Source organism: Sycon ciliatum, chromosome 13 (genome assembly GCF_964019385.1).
Source record: "Sycon ciliatum chromosome 13, ocSycCili1.1, whole genome shotgun sequence".
In the NCBI taxonomy this organism is placed as follows: Eukaryota; Metazoa; Porifera; class Calcarea; order Leucosolenida; family Sycettidae; genus Sycon; species Sycon ciliatum.
In genome coordinates, this window is record NC_088655.1 from 10,802,527 (window position 1) to 10,829,254 (window position 26,728).

The following is a 26,728-nucleotide window of genomic DNA, read 5'->3' on the forward strand; positions in this document are numbered from 1 at the left end:
ATTCCCGCATATTTCACTTCTGACAGTGTAGGGCTATGCGATTGACTGCTTTCACTGCTGCGCCAGAACATTCGATTCATAGTGACACTGACAAAGAATCCATTGTAGCAAAGAGGCCTCTGTGAGTCTACAATCATGGCTCCAATGGATTTCGCGAATCCTAAGCCAAGCCAGGAAGCCAAGGCAAGAAGCCAGTCGTTACCACACGCAATGACATGGCCTATAGGTACTGTATGTACATGTACATGTACATTATAATAATGATAATAATAATATTAACTGGTTTGAGGGAAAAAGAGACAAACGGGAAAAGTCTGAAGAAAAAATTGACTGTCACCACCAGGACTCGAACCAGGGACCCTCGCTTGTAGCCAGCGATGCTCTAACCACTGAGCTATGGTGTAGTCGTCATCCAAGCAGAGGCCGTTCAACATTTTCTTCAGACTTCGTAATATAATAATAATAATAATAATTTTAATATGGCAAGAAGTAGGACGAGCTGAAGCGACATGTGGACTACTTTATTAACAATGTAAGCTTCAGCTCGTCCTACTTCTTGCCATATTAAAATTATTATTATTATTTATCTCCACGTAAGCTTTTAATAATAATAATAATAATTGGGTATCCCGCTCCGCGGCTTTCGCCTTGTTGAGCACTCTCAGTAGGCTGCTCTAGTGCTGCTGCATCGCGCAATGCCCGCTATTTTTTGTAGTTTGAGCACTCTGGCGCTAGAGCGACGAGCTATCTTAATGTCTGTGGTGCCTCCTTTGCACCATGGCTGGTAGCTCGGCCTATTTAGCTCGTAGCTGTACTGATGAGGCCTTTATGGCCGAAACAGCTTGCTGTCTACAGCATTGGGTAATAATAATAATAATAATAATAATAAATGTTAACTGGTTTGAGGGAAAGAGACAAACGGGAAAAGTCTGAAGAAAAAATTGACTGTCACCACCAGGACTCGAACCATAAATGTCATGTACATACTAGTACAGGCTTAATGGCCATATCCATTATGGCGTGAGCCAGAGGCGCCAGGCAGCACAAAAAATGGTGATGTAATCTTCCGGTATAGGACATTTGAGTACTGCACACAAATAAAACATCACACGACAATGCGATTGTGACGGTGATGAGGCACTTCTTTACATACGCCATATATTGTGACATAATCTAGTGTATTCTTTGCGCCCACGATCCAAGGTTATGCGTCTAGTACTAGTAGTACGGTCTACCAGTACGCGGTACCAGGTCTACCCTGTACTGAGTGGGCGTACCAGCACCTACATGTACATGACTGTACCTAGTTAGTACTACTACTAGTACAGTAGTAGTAGTAGTATCGTGTCCGTGCAATGCGTGCATCATGCCAGGCAGGCTAAGGCAGCTGTCCTCATTCCTCATCATCAGTCAATCATCTCTTCATGAATCATGATTCGTGACACGCGCGCTGTTTTCAAGAGATTATGTCATCATTCATCGCGAGGTAGTACATGTACTACAGATACATGTAGTCTAGACTCTCAGTAGTCTAGACGCATCCAGGACGATTCCACGTACACCAAACACAGACTCACGTCACTTCACACACTGACACAGACCAGACCACTGACTCACTGATCACACTGGGCCATAGCCTCATAGTCATAGGGCCATACTAGTACTACAGACTAGACTAGAGTACGACTGTTCCAGTGTAGACTCCATTCACCTGCATGCACTGCCTGTCATCACTGACTGGTACTGCATGCATGGCCGTCAGCGTGCCACTGCCAGTATGCGCTCTGCACAACCGGTGCCAACCAGTCTTTCACTGCACTAAGTTACCGAACATGTACGGCGATGCCCTTGTTCAGAAAAGATAAAAGGGAGTGGATCTGGACACATGCCCCAGTTACCGTCTTAGTAAGAAGTTCGTTTGTCGAAATCCCCAAAGTAAACGGGACGACCTGGAATCAATCTGGCGATTCGCGATCCCATCATTATTATCAGCTGAACCACGAGGATACTAGTAGTCAGTAATATTAGTACCGGTGGATGACCGGACGTCTGAACAGCAGTACTGCCTATATTTCTGACCAACCGACACCATGCTTCTTCAAGGTAAGTCCTATCTCGCGTCTCCGTTGGCATTGATGGTGGCAGTGCATGAGTCACACAATACGTACAGTCATGTACATGTGAAGAGGGGAAGAAATGCGATTCATCAAAACGTCGTGAAAGAACGCGTGGTCGTCGTCGTGTACGGTGTAGGCTCCCCTTTGACTCAACATACACTGTACATGTTCGGACGTGCCCTGTACGTATACTAACGGAATGTGCTGTGAACTGCGATTTTGCGTAAACGGAAAGAAAACGCAGGGCTGATAATGACACAACCAGCCTCTTGATCTAACGTCAGATCAAGCAGCTTCTAAAAGCGGTCGACTGGCGGGGACGGCAATACTAGGCGGCATACACTCGCAATTATTACATAATCATTGATTGAAGTACACGCACATCCGTGTCCTGACCATTACTGTACCTGTTCTCACCGCCTAGAGTCTAGAGTCTAGACTGGTCTGAACTGGCTACAATGTAGTCAGTACAGGTCCTGAGTCTGTACCTAGCACCTGTTCTCACCGCCTAGACTGGTCAGAACTGGCTACAAATGTACAGTACATCGACATGACTTTGTAGAATAATGTAGATGTAGAATGCATGTTTACTAATCTCGCCTGTCTTGTCCTCGACAGGTACATTGTAATTTGTACAATGACAAACTAAACTGCGGTAGTTGGCCAGTGCAGCAGGGATTGTTGAAGATCATTATAAAGGCTAGTTGTTGCATTGCTTTTCGTCATTCCGCGAAGTTGAAGTCCAGTGAACAGAGCTCGGAGAATGGTCTGAAACACGCACCAACTCCCAGGCTGAGAAAAGCAAAGAAACAGCGCCCATTGCAGGGTGCTGCTGCTGCTGCTCCTCCCGAGCAATCATTCTCATCGTCGGACGTGTACCGACTTTCAAGGTACATGTGGCGAAGAGTTCATTGATTTTCAATTCATGACGTAGATCTACGTGTACATGTGCACACAGTAAGTCGACTTGAGCTAGCGCTTGGAACACATCCGAACTGGCTGAAGGCTTTTTCCATACTCCAGCAAGAACTGACTAAATGATTCTAGTGGATGCGTAAAATTAAGGGAAGTCAAAGAGTCTATTCAGTACATAGTCACTCTTGCTCAGAAGGAAAATACGCTACAATACGTATTGCCTTGCTGTACCTGTGGTGTGTGTTTTATTTAGGGGAAATCCCATCACAGCATAGCCGTTCAATAAGTGCTATGTCTACTCATGGCGAACATACGGACCCTTCGGATGCTACAAGCAGATATGAATACCAGAAGCCAGCAGCCAGTAGACCCTCGTCGTTCAGCTCCCAAGCGCACGGTGATGATCACGGAGCAGTGCATTTCACCAGCAAGGGAGCCGCATCAAATGCGAAGGACAGCCCAACCTCCTCACTGGGCAGCGGCTCTGAGGAGGAGTTTGCCAGGACCCTTGCCAAGGGATTGGACGACATACGACAACTGCCCGAGCAGGCACGGAACCGGCTTGGGCGCAACGGAGCTACGACTGTGGAGTTCACTGGCGGGTATCAGGCGGATGCCGAAGAAGAGGTAGCAGCAAACTTGATGTGCCCTATCTGTCTGCATATCCTGCGCAAGCCAGTGCAAACCAGCTGTGGCCACCGGTTCTGCCAGTCATGTATCGAGTTAGTGCTAAGGTAAATATACATGTATCCTTCATCACTGAGCATGGTGATGGTGAGGTGTTAGTTGCATACGCATGTAGAACTTGAGGATACCCCCCCCCCCCCCTCCTCATTTCCCTGCCCTATGACTACTAACCTGATTGTATTGATGGACGACCTATCCATGCTTTGGTACTATGTAAAAATGAACAGTTAACTGGTGGCAGGGAGATGGTAAACACAGAGGTTGCCCCCATAGACTAGATACGTGTTGCTTATTTCTCTTTGAGGTAGCGTGAGCAATGCCTGAGTCTGAACTGCCAGATCTAGACATGTGTTTGCTTGTGAATGCAAGGAGATTACCAGTATGATGATGAAAGATTCTCCAGTGCATAAGCATAAAGCACATACCAACCTTCAACACGATTTTAAGCTGAGGTTCTTACCAGATTTTTGCATGCTTCACTTGGCAAACAACTGACCATGTTCTTCGTTTGGTGTACGTTTCAGGAAGGGGCCGGATCCCAGGTGCCCTGAGGACCGTCAACCCCTTGATGAGGTGTTCAGGGACCGCCACTGCGAGAGGGAGATCAACTGTATCCCGGTCCGGTGCAGGAACTTCGCCAAGTGCCAGTGGAGGGGAAAGCTACGCGAGCTTGAGGTAAAGCACCCATCCACCATTAACTCATTTGTTTCCGCTTTTGCTTGCATCGTGGGGTGGTCGTTTAAACCAGGTTTTTGCTGCAATTCTTGCTGTCGCTGTCCCCCGCAGTTGTTTATTCTGTGATGAGTGTGTGTGTGTATGAGTGTGTGTGTGTGTGTGTGTGTGTGTGTGTGTGTGTGTGTGTGAAAGAGAGAGAGTGTGTGTAGGTGTGTGTGTGTTTTTGTGTGTGGTGTGTGTGTGGGAGTATGTTTGCAGTACTGATTTGTGAGTGAGAAAAGAACGACTGTATCCCGGTCCGGTGCAGGAACTTCGCCAAGCGCCAGTGGAGGGGAAAGCTACGCGAGCTTGAGGTAAAGCACCCATCCACCATGAACTCATTTGTTTCCGCTTTTGCTTGCACCGTGGAGTGATCGTTTAAACCAGGTTTTTGCTGTAATTGCAATTGACTTAAGGCCCACTTGAAGGAGATCTTGATTTCTTTTTGTTAGGCGCATAAACAAATCGTTGCCTTGAACATGTACAGTGAGATATGATTGGGCTTTGTTTTCTGATTCTGTGTTCATAGGATCATCTGAAGGTTTGCCCGTTTGAAAAGGTCACCTGCACAAATAAAGGGTGCCCGCATACCGTGGAGCGGCAGCATTTCGACGAACATTTGGCCAAGGAGTGTGCGCATCGTCTCACGGTGTGCAAGTTCTGCAACCAGTCAATACCACACGCTATGATGAAGGTATGTATGACCACTGCATCATTGGAAATCACTTACGCCATACTGTACTACTGCTGTTGGCTATGCAGCTATGCTTCGAAGGGCTTTCAGGTAGAAAGGATACTAGTGCATAGAAAGTCCCTGTACCCTGTATAGATGCTATTAAGTGTATGGCATCTTCTCCTTGCTCTCTTGCTCTCTCATCATGCAACTGCTTTCAGGCTAAACAAAACTGCCGTAGAGGTCTAATTCCTCATTTGTTCTCTCTCTTTCTCTCTCTCTCTCTCTCATAGATACACATCGAGGAGCACTGCCAGGAGGCTATCATCAGCTGCACGTCCCCTGGTTGCGAGAAGCGGCTACCCAGGAGACAACTACGCTCCCACCTCTCCACTGAGTGCCAGGCGGTAGAGGAACCTTGCAGTATGGGATGCGGTCAGATGGTACGTACATATGAACATGGTATCCAGGGAATGTAAACACTACTTCGAAGTATTCAAAAACACCCTCTCAATCTATAGTTTCTGACAAATCTAGGCTGCAATTCTGTGCACTCTAAGGGATTCCAGTACACTTGAAGTAGACGAAGATAATTTTATGATCTCGGTCTCGGGCCGCATGATGGTCGTACGGTGCATTTCGGCAACAGCAGCTGCAACGTTTTTTTAAAATTGGGTTAAGTATGGCAGTGCAAATGTAGCAGAATCACGTGAACACCCATGCAATATCTGGATTGTACTGTTTCGTGTGCTCAGATTCGACGTGCCGACTTCGGTCGCCATTGCGTGGAGCCCAGTGCCACTGCGGCACACTTCGCAGCATTCCACGGCAAGTTGCAGGGCGTGGAGCAGGAACTGCGCCGCAAGGATGATCTCATCGAGCACCAGCAGATGCAGATAGCCAGCCTTCAGTCCAAGGTGGAGAGCAACGTCAGGCGAGGTACGTCTTATAAAACAATGTATACAGTCAAGCTGTTACTTGTGAATACTGACCCTCGATCTTGCATGGGAAAAGTGTTGTCATTTGCAACTTCTCAGTAGTCATCGGGTTAAGGTAACGCATGATGTCTAATAGTCACTAGGTCCAAGGACTGTGTCGTTATTCTTTCTTGTTCTAACCAAGGTCGTTGGTCACGCAGTTCACTGTACATCACACGGTCACTAAAGCGGACTGTTATGCATGTTCATGAGCAAATAAATGACACAATGATTGCTTGAGCACGTGACTCGTTGTTTTTTGTATAATTTACTTTAAAATTGATCACTTATCACGTGACAGACCAGAAAGTCCCATTAATTTAATTGACTTTTAAGTAACCATGGTCATGCGACTGAAATCAGCATCATAAACAAGCAATGAGGCATTTAAAATCTGCTCCCGGGGATTTTACTTTGAAGTACGGACCTGGTGAAGCGGAAAAGGAAGTAAAGTTAGGAGCAGAATATCTTATGTATTCAAATTGTGATGGTCTGTGTTTCCATTGCAGGTTTGCAGGCGCTTGATGCGCGTGTGGATTGCTTGGCGGAGGACGTCAGGAGCCAGAAGACCTCGTCGCAGAACCTGGGCCAGTCGGGCGCCCAGGGGCAACTGCAGCGCCGCGTCTCCAACCTGGAGATGGACGTGCACACGACCATGCGCAGCCAGACGGAAGCCAAGGTACAGTCACGTGACCAGCAGGGGCGTAGGGGTTCCCCTTTTGGGGGGGGGGGAGGGTGTGCACGGCCGCATAATGTATAGGATGGCTGGTGCATGACATTCAAGGTCATTATAAATATGCATGCTGAACCTACATTGAAGGTCGAACCTTTTTGGAGGGGGGGGGGGTGAACGCGCCCCTGTGCCCCATGCGGGCTAGGTGTCCCGTGTGGTCCAGTCTCTGCATAAACATGGCCATTGTGCATGCCTACTGCAGGCATTGCGGGACATGGCTGAGTTGTACTGGCTGCACTTTGCGAAGAAGATGACGAAGTGACCGAGCTTTTGTTTACGCCTACAGGAATCTGCAATTATGCATCAGGCTTCAACACACATAGTGCATTTACAAGTCATTCATAGTCTAAGGTTTTGCTCCCAGCCTGGAGCTCCCCAAGGTCGCTACCACTATTTCGCATTGTTGAATGCGTGTCGTCTTACGTTGCTTCATTTGTATGTGATTTGTTTCGTTGCGGCGCGTGAAGATTGTCAGTGGTCAGCAGCAGTCAGTCTGCCAGGAGATCGCCAAGCAAACCGATCAGCTAGACCTGCGGGTCATGGAGCTGGAGACGACAGCGTACGGTGGATTCCTGATCTGGCGCATTCCCAACTTTTCCAAGCTCCTGGACGAGGCCAAGCGAGGAATTAAGGTAAAGCCTAGTTAAACGCTATCCATGTTTCGTGCATTATCAATGAGGTCTGTGGCGTTCCCACGGAAGCGGACAACTCGGCCTCCAGTCCTGTCTGACGCGAACCGTCAATATATTTTTTACTTTTATCAGTGACTTTCAAAACGTTTTTAAAAGCCTCATATGTATGTAAAAAGACGCTAGAATAAGCTATAACTTCCTAGTGGTATCAGATACTCCGCATGTGAGCATCCAGCCCGACTCACAAATTGCCTTGGAAACAGAGATCCGAATTTTCTTTTCCTCTTTGCCGTCAAGTTACGTATTACGAGATAGTTAAATCAGTGGACTAAAAATACTTGTGGATGTTTTTTGTTGTGCTCTCTCCTTCTCCCTCTCTCGCACACACACACACACACACACACACACACACACTCTTTCTCTCTTTCACTCACTCACTCTCTCTCTCTCTCTCTCTCTCTCTCTCTCTCTCTCTCTCTCTCTCTCTCTCTCTCTCTCTCTGTGTCTCTCTCGCTCTCGCTCTCTCTCTCACACACTCTCTCTCTCTCTCTCTCTCTTTCCTGCAGACCTCACACTACAGCCAGCCTTTCTATGCAGGTAGATACGGTTACAAGGCATGCGCCAGGCTCTACGTGAACGGAGACGGTGCAGGGCACGGCAAGTACGTGTCGCTGTTCTTCGTGATCATGGCGGGCGAGTACGATGCCATTCTGCAGTGGCCCTTCAACCGCCGCGTCACGCTCAGCCTCCTGGATCAGTCGCCAGCCAGGCATCACGTCAGCGAGACATTCACTCCGGACATTAGCAGCTCCAGCTTCCAGAGACCCACCAGTGGCCTCAACGTCGCATCAGGTACGTAGATAGCGGTATTAGTTCTTACAAATTTTGACATGGCAACTGACATGTAGAAGTTATTCATTTATCATGTCCTGTAAGAGAGCAAGAAGCATTTGAGATGCCAGTGTAATATTTATGGGCATATTGAACAACTAGGCTAGTGTACATTTTCACCATCAGGAGATACCTGCAATATGCCAAGTCCCAAGTGAAATCATTCAAATAAAAATGTTTAAAACTACTAGTACCGGTACATGTAACTGTGCTCAAAGATAGGAAGTGTGAAATCCAGATGCCGATCATATCTAAGAAGATGTCCAGGGACGTTTCTCTGCAGAAGTTATGCGCAGCAAAGGGTGATCTGGAAACTGTAACTGCAACTGAAGTTTTCAACTACCTATGCTAAGAGTATTGTACTCCACGCCTGTGACTAATGATACACGATTGTACTAGAGTAGGTGGTACAGTGCTGGCAACTGAAATCCGACCCACATCGCAAAAGCCCAACACCCCGGGATAGTAAAACTACGAATATGGAGACCGCTAGAATGTGAACGCATAGCTAAAGGGTCGGATTTCAGTTGCCAGAACTGTAGATTGGCGATCAATGTGCTACCCTCCTAACCCTGTGCGTGTATGTGCATTTACTGCATTTTGTCACGTCTTCTCCAGGCTGCCCCTGTTTCATCTCACATCAGATGCTCAACAGTTCAGCCCAGCAGTACCTGCGAGACGACACCATGTTCTTGAAGATCAAAGTGGAGACAACGGGAATGGAACACTTCACGTCATAGTTACATTGCGTACCGACACTTCGCCCATCGTATTTTTTCAGTCCCGTTTTCTCGGAATACCCACGTAGAGATATCGTCGAGTCAGCTAAGGTAATATTTCAGGAAGAACGTCAAGCTCAGCTATCCAAGCAGTAATCAAGCCCCTAATACCGTACTTTCTATTTATTTCGATCAATGTGACAACAGGTTTCAAGTTTAAACACATTTCAATGCTCAATCTCAGCGCAAGCTAGTATCCATGTATGAATATTTATCTCTCAGGCATAACGTGTGTTCTGCACTTAACCTCTCAATACTCTATGTATGTATGTAGATGTATACCCCATAGCCATTCAAGTCGTAGCGGCGCCACTATACTTGTGCATTATTTTAGCATCCCTTATTTATTAAATTTTCACCTCTCCCTACGCCTGGTTACAACTTTCCCATTCCCTTGCTTTCAACTAAAGTTAAAACGACACACAGCATACTGTGTCTGCACGCTGCCTAAGACATGTACCGCATGTGGTTGTGGAACTGCCCAGACTGGCTTCTGGAAAGAAAACAGCAGTAACAAACTTTAAAAATACCTACATGTAGCTATAATTATTAGCCTGGAAACTGACCGCTGGCGTACTAGTAACGTTGGTCAAGAAGCCTGCTGAGCCAGCAGGAAGTACGACATCGTAATCCACTTGACACCTATCACCATCAAAAGAATACAATCGTAATCGTATTTTTCTCACTCAAAATTTTTATTATATTCTCCACAAGTATTTATTTCTTGTTATATTCTCGTTCATCCACCTTCGTACCGGTTCACTAGTGATCGGTATCATATGACATAGTACAAATTCTTCGTCCAGCATCCAGTTTCTTATCTTATCATCAGCGTGAAAATACTACCCACACGAACTATTGTTCCACTCTCATTTCTTGACCATTATTTAATAATTCATACTTCATCTCTCAACCGTTTCATCTGTCCACTACATGTATATCCTACTAAGCGTTGTAAAAAGAAAAGTGCTTAGCCTTAGTGCTTGCACGCGTACACCGAAGCTGATGTTGTAATTAATTTCTGTACCGAAGTTTTGAGGTACAGGACTCGACTCATGAGTTCAGTATCATGTGAATGTACTAGTAACTCTCCAGGGGACACACGAAGAAAGCACAGCCCACCTCGTGAGTAACGAACTCGGTTTTCACGACAGCCAGCCAATAGCGACACAATCTTCAGAGCCACAGTGACACGGTGATCATTACACTGCATACCGTCAACCTCACGAGGAACGAAAACTGGCTGTTTTTTAAATGTACATGTATGATCGAGGATCACCCTGCACAGATATTGCTGGACAAATTGGCAGATTCTCGTCGAAAAGAAGTGAAGTTGGCGGCATTATTATTGCCACTTTCGCTTATGCCATTCAGGATTGATGTCTGAAGAATCAGTAATACGATACAATAAAATGACAGAAGTGACGTCAACAAAAGCCGTTAGCAACAATACCAATAGGACTAATGGAAAACTTCATCCAAAGTATAAAATAAAATAGAATATGCAAAAATGTCTGGCGGAATCACGTCGATCACGGGAATCAGTCCTGTTAGGTGGGGCGGGCTCCACGCCATGCCTGTCGGTCCGCTGCCATTGTGCGGACTGCGTCAACATCTAGTGGCTGGTGGAGGGTAAGTCCATGCCATGATAACAGTTCCGTCTGCAAGACCGTTACCAAAGTCGTCCGAGGTCGACCCCTGAAGCGTTCAGTGCCCTCGTCGTTGGCCAGGCGAAGATACATATCCACTGCCAACTGTGGAGGAGCAGTTGGGGCCAAACGAAAGATATGGCCAGCGAGACTGTAGCGCTGCCTTGTGATCATCTCGCTGATGGGGACAGCTCCGCAGCGCTTATACAGAGTGTCATTGCTAATTCGTTTAGGGTACCGCATGTGGATGATGCTCCTTACTACCTTAGCTGGGTGACTGGGTCCTGTGGAACGAATCAATTCGCACGAGCTCCGACATCGGTAGGCCCCAAGTGCCACAGTTGTATGCAGCAGAACCTTCAAATAATAATAATATTATTGTCATAGTCGAAGTACAGTGCTGTTTTAAGGAGGCGTTCGGTTTTGCATGATTCTTGTTCGCATAGCTTCCCCTTTTATTGATCGTCGAGTCTTTTTAGCCACACACGTTGTGTAGAATGTTGCTTTGCGTTCCTGAATCGTGGTTTGACCGCATTGTCCAGTGGTCTTGCCAGTATCGTCATCGACATGCATGAACATCCGCCAACGTCCTTCACAGCTGAGACTTTCAGCTCGCGCTTATCTTGGTTGCGCTCACCTTCCCCTCTTTACGTTATTTCTATAACCTAGAACCTTCCAAGTTGGAAGGCTGTTTGAGTGCGCATCCAAGATGTGCTAGAGCTGTTAGCCAGTTAGTTGTAGAACGTCAGTACCGTCGGTCAGTGTCGTGCAATGTTATCGCATGAGCTGATTGTTAAGTAACTGGTGGTGTTAGTGCACAAAATAGCGTACCTTGTAGTTCCTTGGTCCATTTTCTTTCTTAAAAATTAATCCTTGGCTCTCCATCCGAGTCCAAACTTTTGTTTAAGTACATGTACGCAGTGCATTCCTTGAAATAATCTTGAGCCCTAATGGGCCGGTCACACTGAGGGAAAATTTGAAAAACATCCGTCGTTACCATGGATATCTGCCTCTGAGCGGGATATTTGAGAGATCCGCGCGATGAAAATCAGCTCGAGGCCCTGTTTTTCCGCCGAAGATTATAATCATCCGCGGCTTCCCCTGGATTTCTTTGAGTTTCCTTGTTTTTTTTATTGCGTTATGAAGTGGGGCGATACTCCAGAAGCTGTGCTGATGCAACACTGGCCAAGGAGCGGGGCTGACAGACTGCCAGCAGCGAATGGTGCCAGAAAAATGGCTCCTGTGAGTGAGATTTTTTCATCGTGTGTATCCAGTGTGGCCGTGATTAAAAGTAGAAAAGTTTATTCCCGGTTTATCATCTGAGGATTGTTCCCTTAATGTGACCGACCCATGAACTAGTATAGTAGTATTCTTTTATTGTTTGTTTTATTCTTTTATTTATAGTGGAGAAAACCAAAACAGGCAGATGCCTAATAACAATGGACCCACTGTGTAGGGTGAAGGAAAGAGATAACACTACCCAAAGCGGACAGCCCGTCGTGACCGTTGTGCTCCATAGTGGACCATACAGAAGTTTCTCGGTACAATCACTTTTTCATTTTTTTTAATTATTTCTTTTACACAAGTCATGTAGATCTACTATCAACAGTCAAAAACAACAAATAATTCCAAAGTACGAAAAAGGCACAAAAACTAAACCAAGAACATGTGCAATAACATTGTTATTTAGAAAGACAGGACAAGTGAATAATTAGTCAGTCCATTGTTCATGATGGTCTCCGACGGTTACGTCGGCAAGCGAGCCTCCGCCACTGCCAAAGCAGCGTGGGCTCCGCAGGAGGGTGCAAATTCCAAACTAAAATTTATACGCCTACAACCGCGAATGCACATGATACAGGATTTCAAAAGGCTGAAGGAAATCCTGCATCTAACAAATGCCATAACATGAGAATAGTGCTCACCCCTCTTCTCAGCCAACAGATGAGCAATGCGTTTATACAGTGCTGTTGACGCTGGACCCATTCCGCCACTGGCTAACATGACCGCCGGAACAAAGGAGGCTTGCTCAACCTGCCTCACACGCTCCTCATAGTGCCTTCTCGTTTCTTTTTCGTGTCGCTGATACACAAAAGTATGTGGTGCAGATCGATTTGAGCGTGAGTGAGGGTTAAAAACCCGTATATCAATAAGTGTACGCTCAAAACGACTGCCCCACAAACCATTGGCAGCGACATCCAACCGGGCACGGTCCTCCACATTCGCAGTCTGGTAGGGAAGACGCTCCCCCTTCAGCGGTAGCAGCAAGGGCTCGATGGACACACTGGTGTACACCTCATCCGACAACTGGGCCGTGACGTCCCGAATACCATAGTGTCTAATGGAGGGAAACCCTCCATAGGGGCACGACAGGGAATGCGCGACAGTTGCCTCTTGGCCGCAGGAGCAGTGTGACGGTACCCTGGCCGGCGTCCATCCGTAACGGAGGCAGAGTCCGTCCCAGAACTCTCCCTTTGATAAATTAAAATGATACTTCTTAAGCGGACGGCACGTCAGCCAGCTCGATGACCCTTTCTCCTTCGCGACGTCAATGACATGTCGTAGCGACTCCGACGCACTGCCCGATATCGCGTCGAATTCCAGTTTCTGATGACGTCGAGAAGATGCCCTGGCGTCTCTCTTGGCCGACCTGATTAATACTACCGAGTCACCGATGGAGCCATCCCTTGACAAGATTTTCCGAGACAGAGGGTTGGTCATCCGAACCCACGATTCGTATTGTTGGCATATGGACACAGGGTTAATCAAACCGAGCCCACCCAGACGACACGGCAACGCCATAAGCGGTACAATCACTGCACAGCCTCAGTTTACATCTACATGTATGTGCTTGCGAACACAATGGAGCCGTAAACAGGCACCAGCAGCCCCCTCCGCACTTCGTAGCTGGTTCTGCAGACTTTGTCTAGCCTATTTGTCTTTTGTTCGTGCCATCTACATGTACATATATCCGTTTTGTGCGGTGCCTAGGCCTGTATTTGTGAAGTTCTCGAGTAAGACCCTAATTCTTGACTGGAGGCACGTCTTGAATTGTATTTGCTCGGCGAGCCCTCGTTCACGCAGTGTTCTTATCGTAATGGTCAGTATCTGCTTGCTGGGCCGACTAGTGGCTAGAATAGGGACGACCGAATGGTCCAAGTGTGTACTACACGCTTATTGTTTCCATCATCGTGAAATGAGCGTTGTGGAATTGCAGTCGTCTGACTTTGGCACTGTACTGAGGACTTGATGGTTACTTCTACTCAGCAATGAAGCGATCATCAGCTCTCTTTGTTCTAATTATTGAGAGGATATACCGGCATCGCAATCTAGTAAAGATTAGGCAAACCTCGATAACCTCCAACAAGAGTCGAAGATATTTTCTCCAAATGCAAAGACGATCTTTGGGAGTTTGTGACTTGCATTTGCGTGCATTCATGAGCAAGTCACGGACCACGGCACGTGCGCGGTTACCATGCCATCTCGAACCAACGCCATCTTTCTAGTTGCCGCTTCTTGACAGCCTAGCCGTGGTCACCAGTTCACCACTGCACTAGGACAGTAGGACTAGGAGTCAGGACATGTACATGTCCATGTATGTACTATGTACTACATGTACATGTACATGTAGTACATAGTGCATGTACATGACTCTGACAGTCACATAATTGCAACGCCTGCGTCTTCGAAGCTTCTGTACCAGATCAGAAGGGAGTTGTACAATATCAGGTACTCCCCGATCTGTACTAAAAGCCACAGAAAAGCCGACTGGGAACCGACGAGTGCAGTAATGACAGCTGAAAGTGACAGCCACAGAGCACGTTGGCTAGATTCGCTTGTCGGCTAGATTCTTCACATGGCACCCCATTCCCCTTCTGCTGAGAGTCTCCACTCTCGGATTCCCGATCACGAACGGCACTGAAAGCTCTAGCTCTACTAGCCATACGGTATTTTCTTTTTTTCTCTCTGCACAGTAGTACGTGGTCTCTCTTCTCTTGACGAGTTTTGGCACATGCTACCATCTACAAGCACATGTACGCTGTAGCCTTTGCAGCAGGTCAATTGCGAACGAAGCTAAGATCCTAGCTACATGTAGAACTTACATGTAGATCTAGAGGTCACTGTCAGTGTTACTGCAATAGGTACATTGTATAAGATCAAGGAGCTGCGTATCGATTGCTGCCAATACTGGCGAAAAACCCAGGCCAGGGCCAACCAAGCTAGTTCAAGGACACTGGTACATGTAAGTCCTACACGTATTCCGTTTGTTGTTGTTTGTGAATCTAGAGTCGAAAAACAAACAGGCAAACTAGCCTATTAAATTACGTGATATCGACGTATATGTATTCCGTTTGTCATTATGGAAGGGCACAGCCCACATACATGCACCTGTACAGTACTGGCAAGTGAAATCCGACCCCCTTGGCGCCGGTATCACAGGCAAGGGGATCTGATTTCACTTGCCAGCATTGTGTATACATGTACATGTACATGTACAGTGAACAGGTACATGTACCTAAGTAATTAGTCATAATTGCTCAATCTGCGGACAGAACGGCTTCGTCCTTCGTGGACTCATCAGCGCAGCACGGAGAAAATGAGACCGAACCTGACTGATCAGTCATGTACATGTACATTGTGTAGCAACGCCACCACTAGCGTCCGACTGCAAGTCGCATCCGACTGCATCAACTAAGACCACTTGCAAGTTGCATCCGACTGCATCAACTAAGTTTACTTTTCGAGATAAGGTTGTGCATTTGTAATTATAGCGTTGTCTATTATTGTGATGCTGTGTGTGCAGTAAACATTTAAATTAAAAGTGCAGCTCAACCCATGTAACGATGTTGATTGTTGTCTGTGCGTGCGATTTCGCGCATTGCAGGTACAGTGTAGAAACGAGCATAGACGGTACGGTACTATTAGACTGACTGAGTGACTGAGTGACTGACTGACTGACGGTCTCCATACTTCAAATTCAACATGTACATGAAGAAACTCACTGGAAAGCTACACGTACACATAGACAGTATCGACAGTGCATTAGTGCCGCTAGCGCCAGCTAGCGCACGCGTTGCAGGCTTGCAGCCTCATCACGTGCGGTAAGTCATCTGAAAGCCGCACTTGACAGTCAGACATCGTCATGACTGTACCACTTGAATTCAGGCCAGACAGTAACTGTCTGGCCGGAATTCAACACCACTTGAATTCAGGCCAGACAGTAACTGTCTGGCCGGAATTCAAGTGGTACAGACTTGGTGTGTATGATCGATGACTCTCATTTTTCTGTACTGTGTCGTGCGCGTTATGTCCAACAGTTGAAAGTCCTAGAGGCAGTTTGTATACGTATTCATAAGCCTGTTTTGTGTAAGCAGAAAGAGCACATTGTTGCACTGAAGTTGTATTCGTAGGTTGACACTTCGTTCAGTGCCTTCTCGCCTTTGGTTATGTAATCTTGTTACCCTTTTTTGCGTTTCCTCTAGTGGTTTTATTGCACTTGTATCTTGATGTTATTTCTAACACCTTTCTATTTACAGTACTTAACTTCAGTTTCTTTGGTTGTATCCTTAGTTCCGTTTTTCCCACTGATGATAGGAACGAGAAAATCGATTCTGGATTTTCAATAATATTTTTGTTATAAAATACACAGTAATACATGTCAAACAAGTAACGTAGTTGCGTGATGTCTGCGGCCTTCATCCTATTCATACATGTAGCTATATTAATAGTAATAATTCTGTATTAACTGGTTTTGAGGGAAAGAGACAAACGGGAAAAGTCTGAAGAAAAAATTGACTGTCACCACCAGGACTCGAACCAGGGACCCTCGCTTGTAGCCAACGATGCTCTAACCACTGAGCTATGGTGTAGTCGTCATCCAAGCAGAGACCATTCAACGTTTTCTTCAGACTTCGTAACTCACACTTCCTGTGAATCCACACAGGCGGGTGGGACGCAGCCCTCACAGTACCCACACACTTCACGTACAAACTAGTACGCGGGGAGCCCCAAGTCATAAAATATTAACTGGTTTTGAGGGAAAGAGACAAACGGGAAAAGTCTGAAGAAAAAATTGACTGTCACCACCAGGACTCGAACCAGGGACCCTCGCTTGTAGCCAACGATGCTCTAACCACTGAGCTATGGTGTAGTCGTCATCCCAGCAGAGACCGTTCAACGTTTTCTTCAGACTTCGTAACTCACACTTCCTGTGAATCCACACAGGCGGGTGGGACGCAGCCCTCACCGTACCCACACACTTCACGTACAAACTAGTACGCGGGGAGCCCCAAGTCATAAAATATTAACTTTTAATACTGTACATAACAATATTCTAGTGTATTTTTTTTCTAGTGTATCATTATTTTTTCTAGTGTATTATTCTTTGCGCCCACGGTCCAGGGTTGTGCGTCTACAAGAACAAGGTCTACCCTGCAGGCTGTACTGAGTGGGCCTATCAGCACCTACATGTACAACAAGGCTACATGTTCATGTATACAGTCATGCAGTACTGACTGTACCCCTCAGGCAGCTAACACTGTAGTGCTCTACATTGTATGTCCGGTGTACAGAGCCAGGTATACAATGATCACACAGCATATGCAATGAAGCAAACAAATCCTTTTCCACCGTTACTCGGAGTTTCGTGTGAGACCCTCATCACAGACATCAGACAGCATGTAGCTACATGTACATGTACATGTACATGTACATGTACGCATTGACTAATAAGTAATATTGTGAAGAAGAGCTTTCAATAAAAAGAGGTAAAGAAGAGGTGAAGAATAGGTTTCTCTCTTTCTTGTGTGCTCGGCGTGGCAGTCGTGAGTCAGGAACCCTTTCTAAGAGGTTCGAGGTCAAGGAAAATAGCTTGTACAGCCTCTTTTACGGGCAAAATAAACACAATGAATATTTGTCCCAAGTTGTCCACAAAACTTCAACTCCTCTGTGAGAAAATAAGTACATGTAAATCTGACTGGAACAGACTTAGGGCGTTTTACCGCGGGCACGACTGGCAGTCGATATTGTCAGACGATCCTACTGTATTGCGAGCGAATAACCTCGGCCATCCTGCAAGGCATGGACCAGTACATCCCCACCAAAGTCTTCACCACTCGTTCCTCTGACCCTCACTGGTGGACTCCAGAGTGCGCCATTGCTGAAGAGGCAAAGGGGAAGCAGTGTAGGAAGTGGAGCGAGGCAGAACCCGCACCGGGATGACCTCAAGGCCTCCTTCATTGCTTCTGTCAACCGAGCTGTCCACACACAGCAGAGCGCCCATAAGCTTAGCGTCAATCGACTGCGCCACCCGCTCAGCTGCCAGTCACTGTGACAAACAGAGGTGGACAAACATGAAGAAAGCCACTGGCGCTACACGCAACTCCGCTAGTGTTTTTCTGCTAGTCGACAGCCATGGCAAGGACTGAGTGCCACACCTCAACAGAGAAGGCTGAGTGCCTGTAAAAGCATCCCTCCTCGAAATGCAGCTCGAAATGAAATGCAGCTCCCATCACGAAACTGTTCAGTGCTAGCTTCCGGACTCGGACCACCTTGAGCTGCTTGGAGTTACATTCGACTCCAAGCTCCGGTTCCGGCGCCATAACCATGTTGTCGCTGTCAAGGACAGGCAGCGCCTGGGATTCTTGCGCCGTGCTGCCTGGCGTCTGGGTCATGAGGGCCGCCTTGCAGTGTATAAGGGGTTCATTCGGCCCATCTTGGAGTACGCTTCCCTGGCAACCATGTGTGCAGCCCAATCCCACCTATCACACTATGCAGGGTGCAGGAGAAGGTAAAGCGGATCCTCGGACCTGGCATGATCCTTCAGAGCTTGCTGCTCAGTCGGGCAGTCTCAGGGCTTGCAGCTCAGTCGGGCAGTCTCAGGGCTTGCAGCTCAGTCGGGCAGTCTCAGAGCTTGCGTATATATACAGGTTACACTACATTGAGGGTCCACCCCAGCTGACAACCCTCCTCCCAGCTCACAACCCTCCTCCCAGCTGACAAACCTCCTCCCAGCTTACAACCCTCCTCGCCACCTTCAGAGCCTGCACCTACTCCTAGAACCCGCCGACAACTACCTTCTCCCCACCCTTTCCAGATGCAATGGCCACTTGCTCGGGCAGCACCGAACTACATGAGGAGGTCATTCTTCTACACCCCCATTGCAGCATGGAACGACATTCCTGAGCAAGTCATCCAGGTGCCTCCTGTATCGAAGGGAATGCAGGCCTTCAAGTCACGCAAAATGCCAGCACCTGATGCGCCAGGGTTGGTTGTGGGCGACAGCATTCCATGCCTAAGTGTGACATTATTGCATTCTCCAGTCCCAAAACGATCACCTAGTTATCACCCCCACTGAACTGTACGTTGCTCTCTATAGCTCCCATAACACCTCGTTGCAGAATGTTTTTGCGTTGTGTTTCTTTCCTTTCTTCTTTCCTTTTGCTCCTTGGGCATGTGCACTACCTTAAAAATGAAGAAGAAAAAAAGAAAAAAGTGTCTTTCCCTCTGTGCAGAAGGTGGTTTCTCTTCTCCTTAGAGTTTTGGCACATGCTACGATTGACATGACTGTGCAGTGTAGCCTTTGCAGGTCAATTGCGAACGAAAGATCCTAACTAGAACTTAGAAGTCATTGTTACTGCAACAGGTGTAAGGTCAAGGAGAAAAGCGATTTCTGCCACTGCTTCCGACCCAAACTGAGCCACTCTAGCTAGCTCAAGGATACTGGTAAGTCCTGTTCCGTATGTCATTATGACAATGCACAGCCGTGTGGAACCAGCTACCACCTCATCTCCGTTCCGAGCCCAGTCACCTTCAGTTCTTTGCCCTGCTAAAAGCGCATCATGGCTCCGTTTAAACTGGTTTTCGGCTTGTGTGGTTTTGTGGTTTCGCGGACTGAAGAATAGGAAACAATACGTCAATAGATAGGGGGAAGTGGTCCCGTCCACGGCAAAGAGGGCTCGACAGTGCTGGGGTGCATTGGAGCTAGTACATAATGGAAGTGGTCTTCACCAAGAAAACATAATCTGTTGCTATTCCGAGTTTCTTGAGGTATCAATCATCAGGCAACATATCTTACTGAAGCAGGGCTGTCAGGTTCACTAAAGATACACACAGCCACACAGCAAGGCGCACAAAAAGAAAACGTGAAGTGTGAAGGGGAGAGGCTGCTGGGTGGAGGCGCTGTAAAATGTCCATTATTGTCACAAGCGCTGAATCGAGCGCGTAAATCCAGAGTGCACTTGAGCGGAACAAAGGGAGTTGATAGCGCATGCCTGGCGTCAGGGGGTGCAAGGCCACTGTGCTGCGATATTGGCGTTTATAGTCATTGACACAACAATAATAGTTCAAATGGGTTGGGAGCAACACTGGCTCACACTCAAATCACTGCTTTTCACCAGAAAAATATTATATTTCAACGTTTCGGTCATGAAATAACCATCATCAGGAATGAAGTGGGCACACCGGTTAGGATGGGTTAATAAATGAGGAGCGCTGCGAACTGATAACAAATCACACCTGCATGCACTATGACGAGAGAGAGAGAACAAAAGGACAAAACATCACCAAAAAAACAGGTATAGAAATAACGCAATACGTGAAAACTCTAAATATGGCACAGGTACAGGCAACAAAAAGAATGTACATGTGCACTAGGTGCGTGCAGACATGTAATTGCAGGCGCTAGCAACAACAGTAGTAGTAACAGTTCACTAGTGCAAGGGGTGCAAAACCACCACTATCCAGGAAGTGCCAATCGAGCGAGGTAGAATGCACAAGACGCAACGTGGTTTATCGTCTGACCTGCAAGTGCTCGGAGAAGTATGTTGGAGAGACTGGCCGTAGTGTAGCAACGCAAACAAAAGAACACAATGATAACTCACGCAACAAGACGTCTAGAAAAGCCCTGGGCGAGCACTACCGACTTCACCATGGCGGCGAAGTACTGCCGCTTGGCGAGTCGGCATTCACAGAGGTTCGCGTCCTTGCCACTGAGTCGGATCGGGCCAGGAGGAGAATACGCGAAGCAATACAAATTCGCGACACGAGCCCCAGCATAAACAATAACGCAGGGTGGGTCCTCCTGTGAAGTCTCTGGTGAAGTACTGCCTTGTACATATTTCTGGCCCTGATACTCGCTCTTCCTGGATAGTGGTGGTTTTGCACCCCTTGCACTAGTGAACTGTTACTACTGCTGTTGTTGCTAGCGCCTGCAATTACATGTCTGCACGCACCTAGTGCACATGTACATTCTGTTTGTTGCCTGTAATGTGCCATATTTAGAGTTTTCGCGTATTGCGTTATTTCTATACCTGTTTTTTTTGGTGATGTTTTGTCCTTTTGTTCTCTCTCTCTCGTCATAGTGCATGCAGGTGTGATTTGTTATCAGTTCGCAGCGCTCCTCATTTATTAACCCATCCTAACCGGTGTGCCCACTTCATTCTTGATGATGGTTATTTCATGACCGAAACGTTGAAATATTATAATATTTTTCTGGTGAAAAGCCGTGATTTGAGTGTGAGCCAGTGTTGCTCACAACCCATTTTTACTTATGAAGCTGCGTGATGCGTCCTACAAGATTTTAAATAATAGTTCATGTATATAAAGAGAAAAGGACCTACAAGTACATTGTGTAAGTAATTACATTGTAGTTACTAGTTAGGACTAAGAGAAAAAAGAAAAAAAACTAAGAGTCCACTAGAGGTAATGATTTAATATACAGTCAGATAGTGCGACAAGGCACAAAACTGACAAGGATATTAGGGAGGTTTAGTCCCACGTAATCCGTGTGTACTTTACGTGCGTGTACCATGTGCACGGGTGTTTCGCAGCGGCCACTCGTCAAGATGGCGGCAAATCCGAGAGTACAAATATTTCGACTCTGGCTATGTGCGCGGCGGATGCGAATCTCGCACGTGCATGCAAAATCTAGCCTTCTGGCAGATCTGGGTAGAGCAAGTGTACGTGTGTGAGAACGACGACTTTTCCGAGAGAGAATGTGGCTCTTTTCATCCCAACATTTTACTCGTCACGCTCTCCCTCCCAGCTTATTGATACGAGTATCTGCTACCGAGTAGAAGTCTCCATCTTCACAGTAGGTCAGGCAAAATCGCAACGTTGAAATACTTTGCTCACTTGGTGTTTTTGGTCCTTTGAGATGATGTGGCTGTTGTGTACAACTCGAAGTGACAAACTTGAGACCCCCGCGCCACAAAAAACTAAGGCGCGCCACAAAGTTTCGTTTGGCTATTCAATGAAAGGATGTATGGAAGCAGGGATAAAAACTATCGTGGCTGCCGGCAAAACTCCTGGTAATGTAAGAAACGGGGTGTGACTTTGGTAATTCCAAGGAGAATGTACGCACGGCCATTTCACAACGAAGACGAAACTACGAGCTCAAAAACACTCCGATTTTCAAACAAACGACGCAGGAAAGAAGACATGGCCGCAGTGTTCCCGTGTGGTCTTCAAAACACCTAATTTTACTTCGATAGCGGCTGGTTCAGGGCAAATTCAGGCCCAATTCGACAGCGTCGTACCGCTCAGGTTCGCCCAAAACACGAGGAAATGTACGGTAGATCCGAATGCGTACGCATTTTGCGTACGGGGACGACTGGCCAGAGTTCATGCACTGCAAACACCCGTGTGTGATACTCAGCGACCCACGTACAGACGTTTTCTGTATCACGACATACCGTGTATGGAGGCTCACCGACGTTCCGCCAGAACGTGGGTGAAAATCAGAATGGAGCGCATTGTGCAAGCTGTTACTTGTTAGGGTGCTCAGCTGAAGAAAATCACAATATTCGATGAGCTTCGAAGCTTCGTCTGTTAGCTGGTCGAATGTCTCAATATCCTTGTCAACTTCGTGCCTTGTTGTCGCACTATCTAACTGTAAAGTTAGGATCTCGCTACCCTGGTTGACTGTTTTAAATCATAACTAGTAACTTATAGGTTCTTTTCTCTTTTACATATTACTATTGGCTCGACATTCGAGTTTATAAATTGTGCAGAGGCAGTGCGTCTGATCAGATGTTGCCTGATGATTGGTCTTTGCCATAAAACTCTGAGTAACAACGAAAAAGCCCTACATTGTATTTTACTTCCGTTTGCGTGCCTCATGAGTATTGTAACACTGTATGGTGTTCTGTTGTTTATTGAAGTTTCCATTGCGCAGGTTTAGTGAACATGACGACGAACATTGGCCTCAGCGATACGTGCACTCCTTTCGAAGCAAGAATCACAGCTCTAATAGAGAGGAACAATCGCCTGGAGAAGCGACTCGCCCAGGACAGGGAGCTGATCGTGCTCCTGTGTCGAGAGAACATGGAGAAAGATGCCGTCATCGGACAGCTGCTTGATCAGCAAGGGACACGATATCTATCCTACAGTCTGACAGGTATGACAAACTGCATACTTTGTACCAGGGAGCACTAATGTTTTAGTACTCGAAACCTTTATTTGAAAGAACCCGAAGTTAAAATAGCAAAAAAGAAGCAAACCAAGTAGGTACTCCCTGGTGTACACTAGCTCCAAAGGCGCTGTGAAATGTTCTGTAGTAATCTGTACTCTTGATTCTTCACAGTCCAGTAAAACCTGTCAAGGCGACCACCTGTCCTAAAAGACCTCAGAAACCAGGACCAATGGATGATATTTCCAGTCAAGTGACCCTGGATAAGGAGATGACCTGGTAACAGAGACCACGTTTCGAAGCCGAAGGTACCTTGAGCGGTCGTCTTAGACAGGTTTTATTGTATGTACATGACATTGTACATGTATTATGGAGAACCGTCGGTGCATGGAAAAACGGTCGTTAAGATCAGGTGGTTGCTAATACGAGAGGTCGCTGACCCAAGGTTTTACTGTATTTAGTTTTCACACTGTACGCGTATGTCAGAATTACACAGATGCTGAAAGGCCTTTAGAGGAGTGTCCATATGAAATATGCATCAATTCGTTCTTTAGAATATTCGTTTTAGCCCTACTTACAGTAAGGAGTCGGTCACGGTGTGTGTATGTGTGTGTGTGTGTGTGTGTGTGTGTGCGTGTGTGTGTATGTGTATGTGTATATGTGTGTGTGCGTGTGTGTGTGTTTACAGGTCAAATGATAGCCGAATGCACGGAGTCTCCTGAAAAGCATCAAGCACCAGTGTGCTATGCTCTGCATTCAACACCGATGGAAAAGCATCCTGATGACTCTACAGCTCCGCCTGGGCCGCCACTTCCCGTACAGGAGACATCTGTGAAGCCAGGCTACGGATAGCAACCTGTAACACACTCAGCATACATGTACATGTACATTGTACATTATCCTGGAGTGAATGTTCAGTATGGTATATTGTACATTATCCTGGAGTGAATGTTCATTATGGTATATTGTACGAGTTACATGTACAATGTGCAAGTACAAAGTCTTGTTCCTGTATACATGTATACATGTATGTCGGCAGCTGAAACTTTTTAAACTTCAGTTTCTTTTCCCCTTGGCCCTTTTCCCTTTTTTGAAGACGATTATTAAGATGTATTTGTAGATTAGTTCAGGTATCCTTGCTGCATCGCTAGATTATAGTTCACTTTATCGGCCACAGATCAAACGCACTGCAAGCCCCCTTCCCGCAAGCTGCGTAAACACATGCGCACACACACACACATATACACACACACACATCCGCTCATGCATAAACATGTAGACATTTGGTCACACACACATGCACGCACCAAGTCACCAATTTGCCTGCACATTCTCGTGGAGTAAATCTGGGTTTAAAAAAATCCAAAATTTGAAATTACACGTGTTTCGGTACACGCATCCGAATTCATAACATTTTAGAACGATAAGAAAAGATTTTCTAATGTCTCTTTCGTTAAAAAAATTTGAATCGCAATGATAAAACCTTTGTCAGTTTGTCTCCAAATCGCTTCTACATGTACATGTACATGAATATGCTATGCCATTTCAAGTTTTTCAAGATTTCTACTGAAAACATTTGTCGTTCTTTTCTTCAGAAAATTTACAATTGTTTCGCCAAGGATGTGTAAGGTTTCGCTCAGTGGTAGAGATGAAGATGACGGAATGTAAAATTTATTTCAAGGATTCCTCAGCCAGCGGCCGTTTAGGCCTATCGAGGGGTTCTCCACTTCTGTACAGTTGATGAGGTTGTGAGAATGCAAAGACTGTGAGCAGAGAAAGAGATAATAACAAGTTATTATAACACGAAGAATAGGCCAACTATGATCTCGGATGAAGAGCCAAGGGTAAATTTATAGTAAAGAGAAAAAGGACCAGTCAGTGTGATGCAATGTTATCGCATGGGCTAACTGTTTAGTAACTGGTGTTAGTGGACATTACAGCGTAACTTGTAGTTTCTTGGTCCGTTTTTCTTTACTATAAATAGAACAATTAGTAAGGACTAGGGTATTTTGATGTTCACTGAAGTGAGCAGAACAATGAGGAGAACGAGGAATATAAGTGAAAACCTTTGCAGTTGAATTGAAACGTAGTCATCCTATTATGCAGGTTTCTTTTAAACTCAGCAATATAATTATTATGATCGTGGTTATGTCAGGCGGCAGACATCCATGATCCGGAACAACTCCGAGAGGCAAAGTGGGTACCTCTTGCTGATGTTGCTGTAGGCTCGTGCTTGTGCCGAAATGCTCCACTGGATCGAGTAGTCTTCCTGTCTTTCCTTTCAATTTCCAGACATACTTGGATAGCTCGCTAATCGCTATTCTTCCTTCTCTGCTCGTGGTTGAATGAGCACTTGTGGTTTTCGTACCGGGTCTTGAATGTCAGCTGTGTTCCTCGGATAGAGAAACATGCCACAACAAGAGAAGTGATCTAATCTCGAAGTGCAGGCATGCCGACAACTAATTCTCGCTCGCATACTAGACTGGGGTCACATGATGAGATGTGTCTTGTGGTGGTGAGTGCTAGATGGGTTCCAATGGAACACGCGTACACACACACACATGTACACACATGTACACCTCACCTCACCTCATCGCAGACCTGTCCATCGCAGAAGCAACGATAGCGAACTGCTACATGTACATGTACATGTATGTTAGACATAGCAACTAGTGCTGGCATTACAACATCCAACAGCTTGCAAGGCTGATGAATTGACCGCCACTAATTTTAGCCTGGTATCCACCACACAGCTGATTGAAGTGGCTTTTTCTGACCAGTGAATCCCTATTTTCATGCTTTTTTCATTTTTCATTCTTTTTTCTTTTTCGACACACACACACCACACCACATACTCCGGCATACACTGGCTGTTGGTAACCAACCAGGAGAATGAAAGAAGAGCTAGGAGAATAAGAAAGAGAAGAAAGAAGCGTGCGACCATAATCATCGTACAAACACACACATACACATACACACACACACACACACACACACACACACACACACAAACACACACACACACACACTCTCTCTCTCTCTGTATGTGTGTCTCTCTCTCTCTTTCTCTCTCTCTCTGTATGTGTGTCTCTCTCTCTCTTTCTCTCTCTCTCTCTCTCTCTCTCTCTCTCTCTCTCTCTCTCTCTATCTATCTATCTATCTATCTCTCTCTCGCTCTCTCGCTCTCCCTCCCGACCCACTCTTGGTGCGTCTAGGTGGCCATGAAGTCGAGACCCTAGGTCGGCGGAGCTCCCTAGACCTCACCACCACTGCCACGACTCAGGTTGTGCGTGCTTCCCCTAGCTGCATCTCATGTTTGGCATTTAAGTGGTCTTTGTAAAAAAATAAAGTAAAAAATGCATCGACGAGGCGCCAGGTGCGAACTGATGGTGGTGGTGGTGAGAAGAGGAGCACTGTGCCAGAACTTTGCAGCTTAGAGAGCGTGTGTGGGCAGGCGTGTGTTTTCCGCCATATTGCCAGGTGTGTCTTTACCACCATATTTTATCAACCATAAGTACAGCTGCAGAGGTATCTTCAACTTCATTCTCCCGAGTC

General features: G+C 46.4%; 2 protein-coding genes across 4 annotated transcripts in view; both read left to right on the top strand.

The window, feature by feature from the left end:
* The window catches only part of LOC135830035 (uncharacterized), a 32,343-nt gene extending 7,549 nt beyond the window's left edge, over window positions 1-24,794 (top strand). The window contains exon 3 of the mRNA XM_065342419.1: window positions 23,862-24,794. Coding sequence (XP_065198491.1) covers window positions 23,862-24,025 — 164 coding nt within the window. The 3' untranslated portion in view covers window positions 24,026-24,794. The remainder of the gene's footprint in view (window positions 1-23,861) is intronic.
* On the top strand, window positions 1,891-10,119 carry LOC135830055 (TNF receptor-associated factor 5-like). 3 transcript variants are annotated; one of them, XM_065342438.1, is made up of 10 exons: window positions 1,891-2,103; window positions 3,286-3,766; window positions 4,244-4,394; window positions 4,963-5,127; window positions 5,400-5,549; window positions 5,862-6,045; window positions 6,593-6,762; window positions 7,284-7,448; window positions 8,015-8,300; window positions 8,958-10,119. In XM_065342438.1, exons 1-10 carry the CDS (start codon window positions 2,091-2,093, stop codon window positions 9,077-9,079), a joined length of 1,887 nt encoding a protein of 628 aa, XP_065198510.1. In that variant the 5' UTR covers window positions 1,891-2,090; the 3' UTR covers window positions 9,080-10,119. The 3 variants fall into 3 exon arrangements, with proteins under 3 accessions (XP_065198510.1, XP_065198511.1, XP_065198512.1); XM_065342439.1 differs by lacking the exon at window positions 1,891-2,103 and adding an exon at window positions 2,694-3,007; XM_065342440.1 differs by lacking the exon at window positions 1,891-2,103 and adding an exon at window positions 4,702-4,747 and having other exon boundaries at window positions 3,625-3,766.
* Window positions 24,795-26,728: the final 1,934 nt, after the last annotated feature.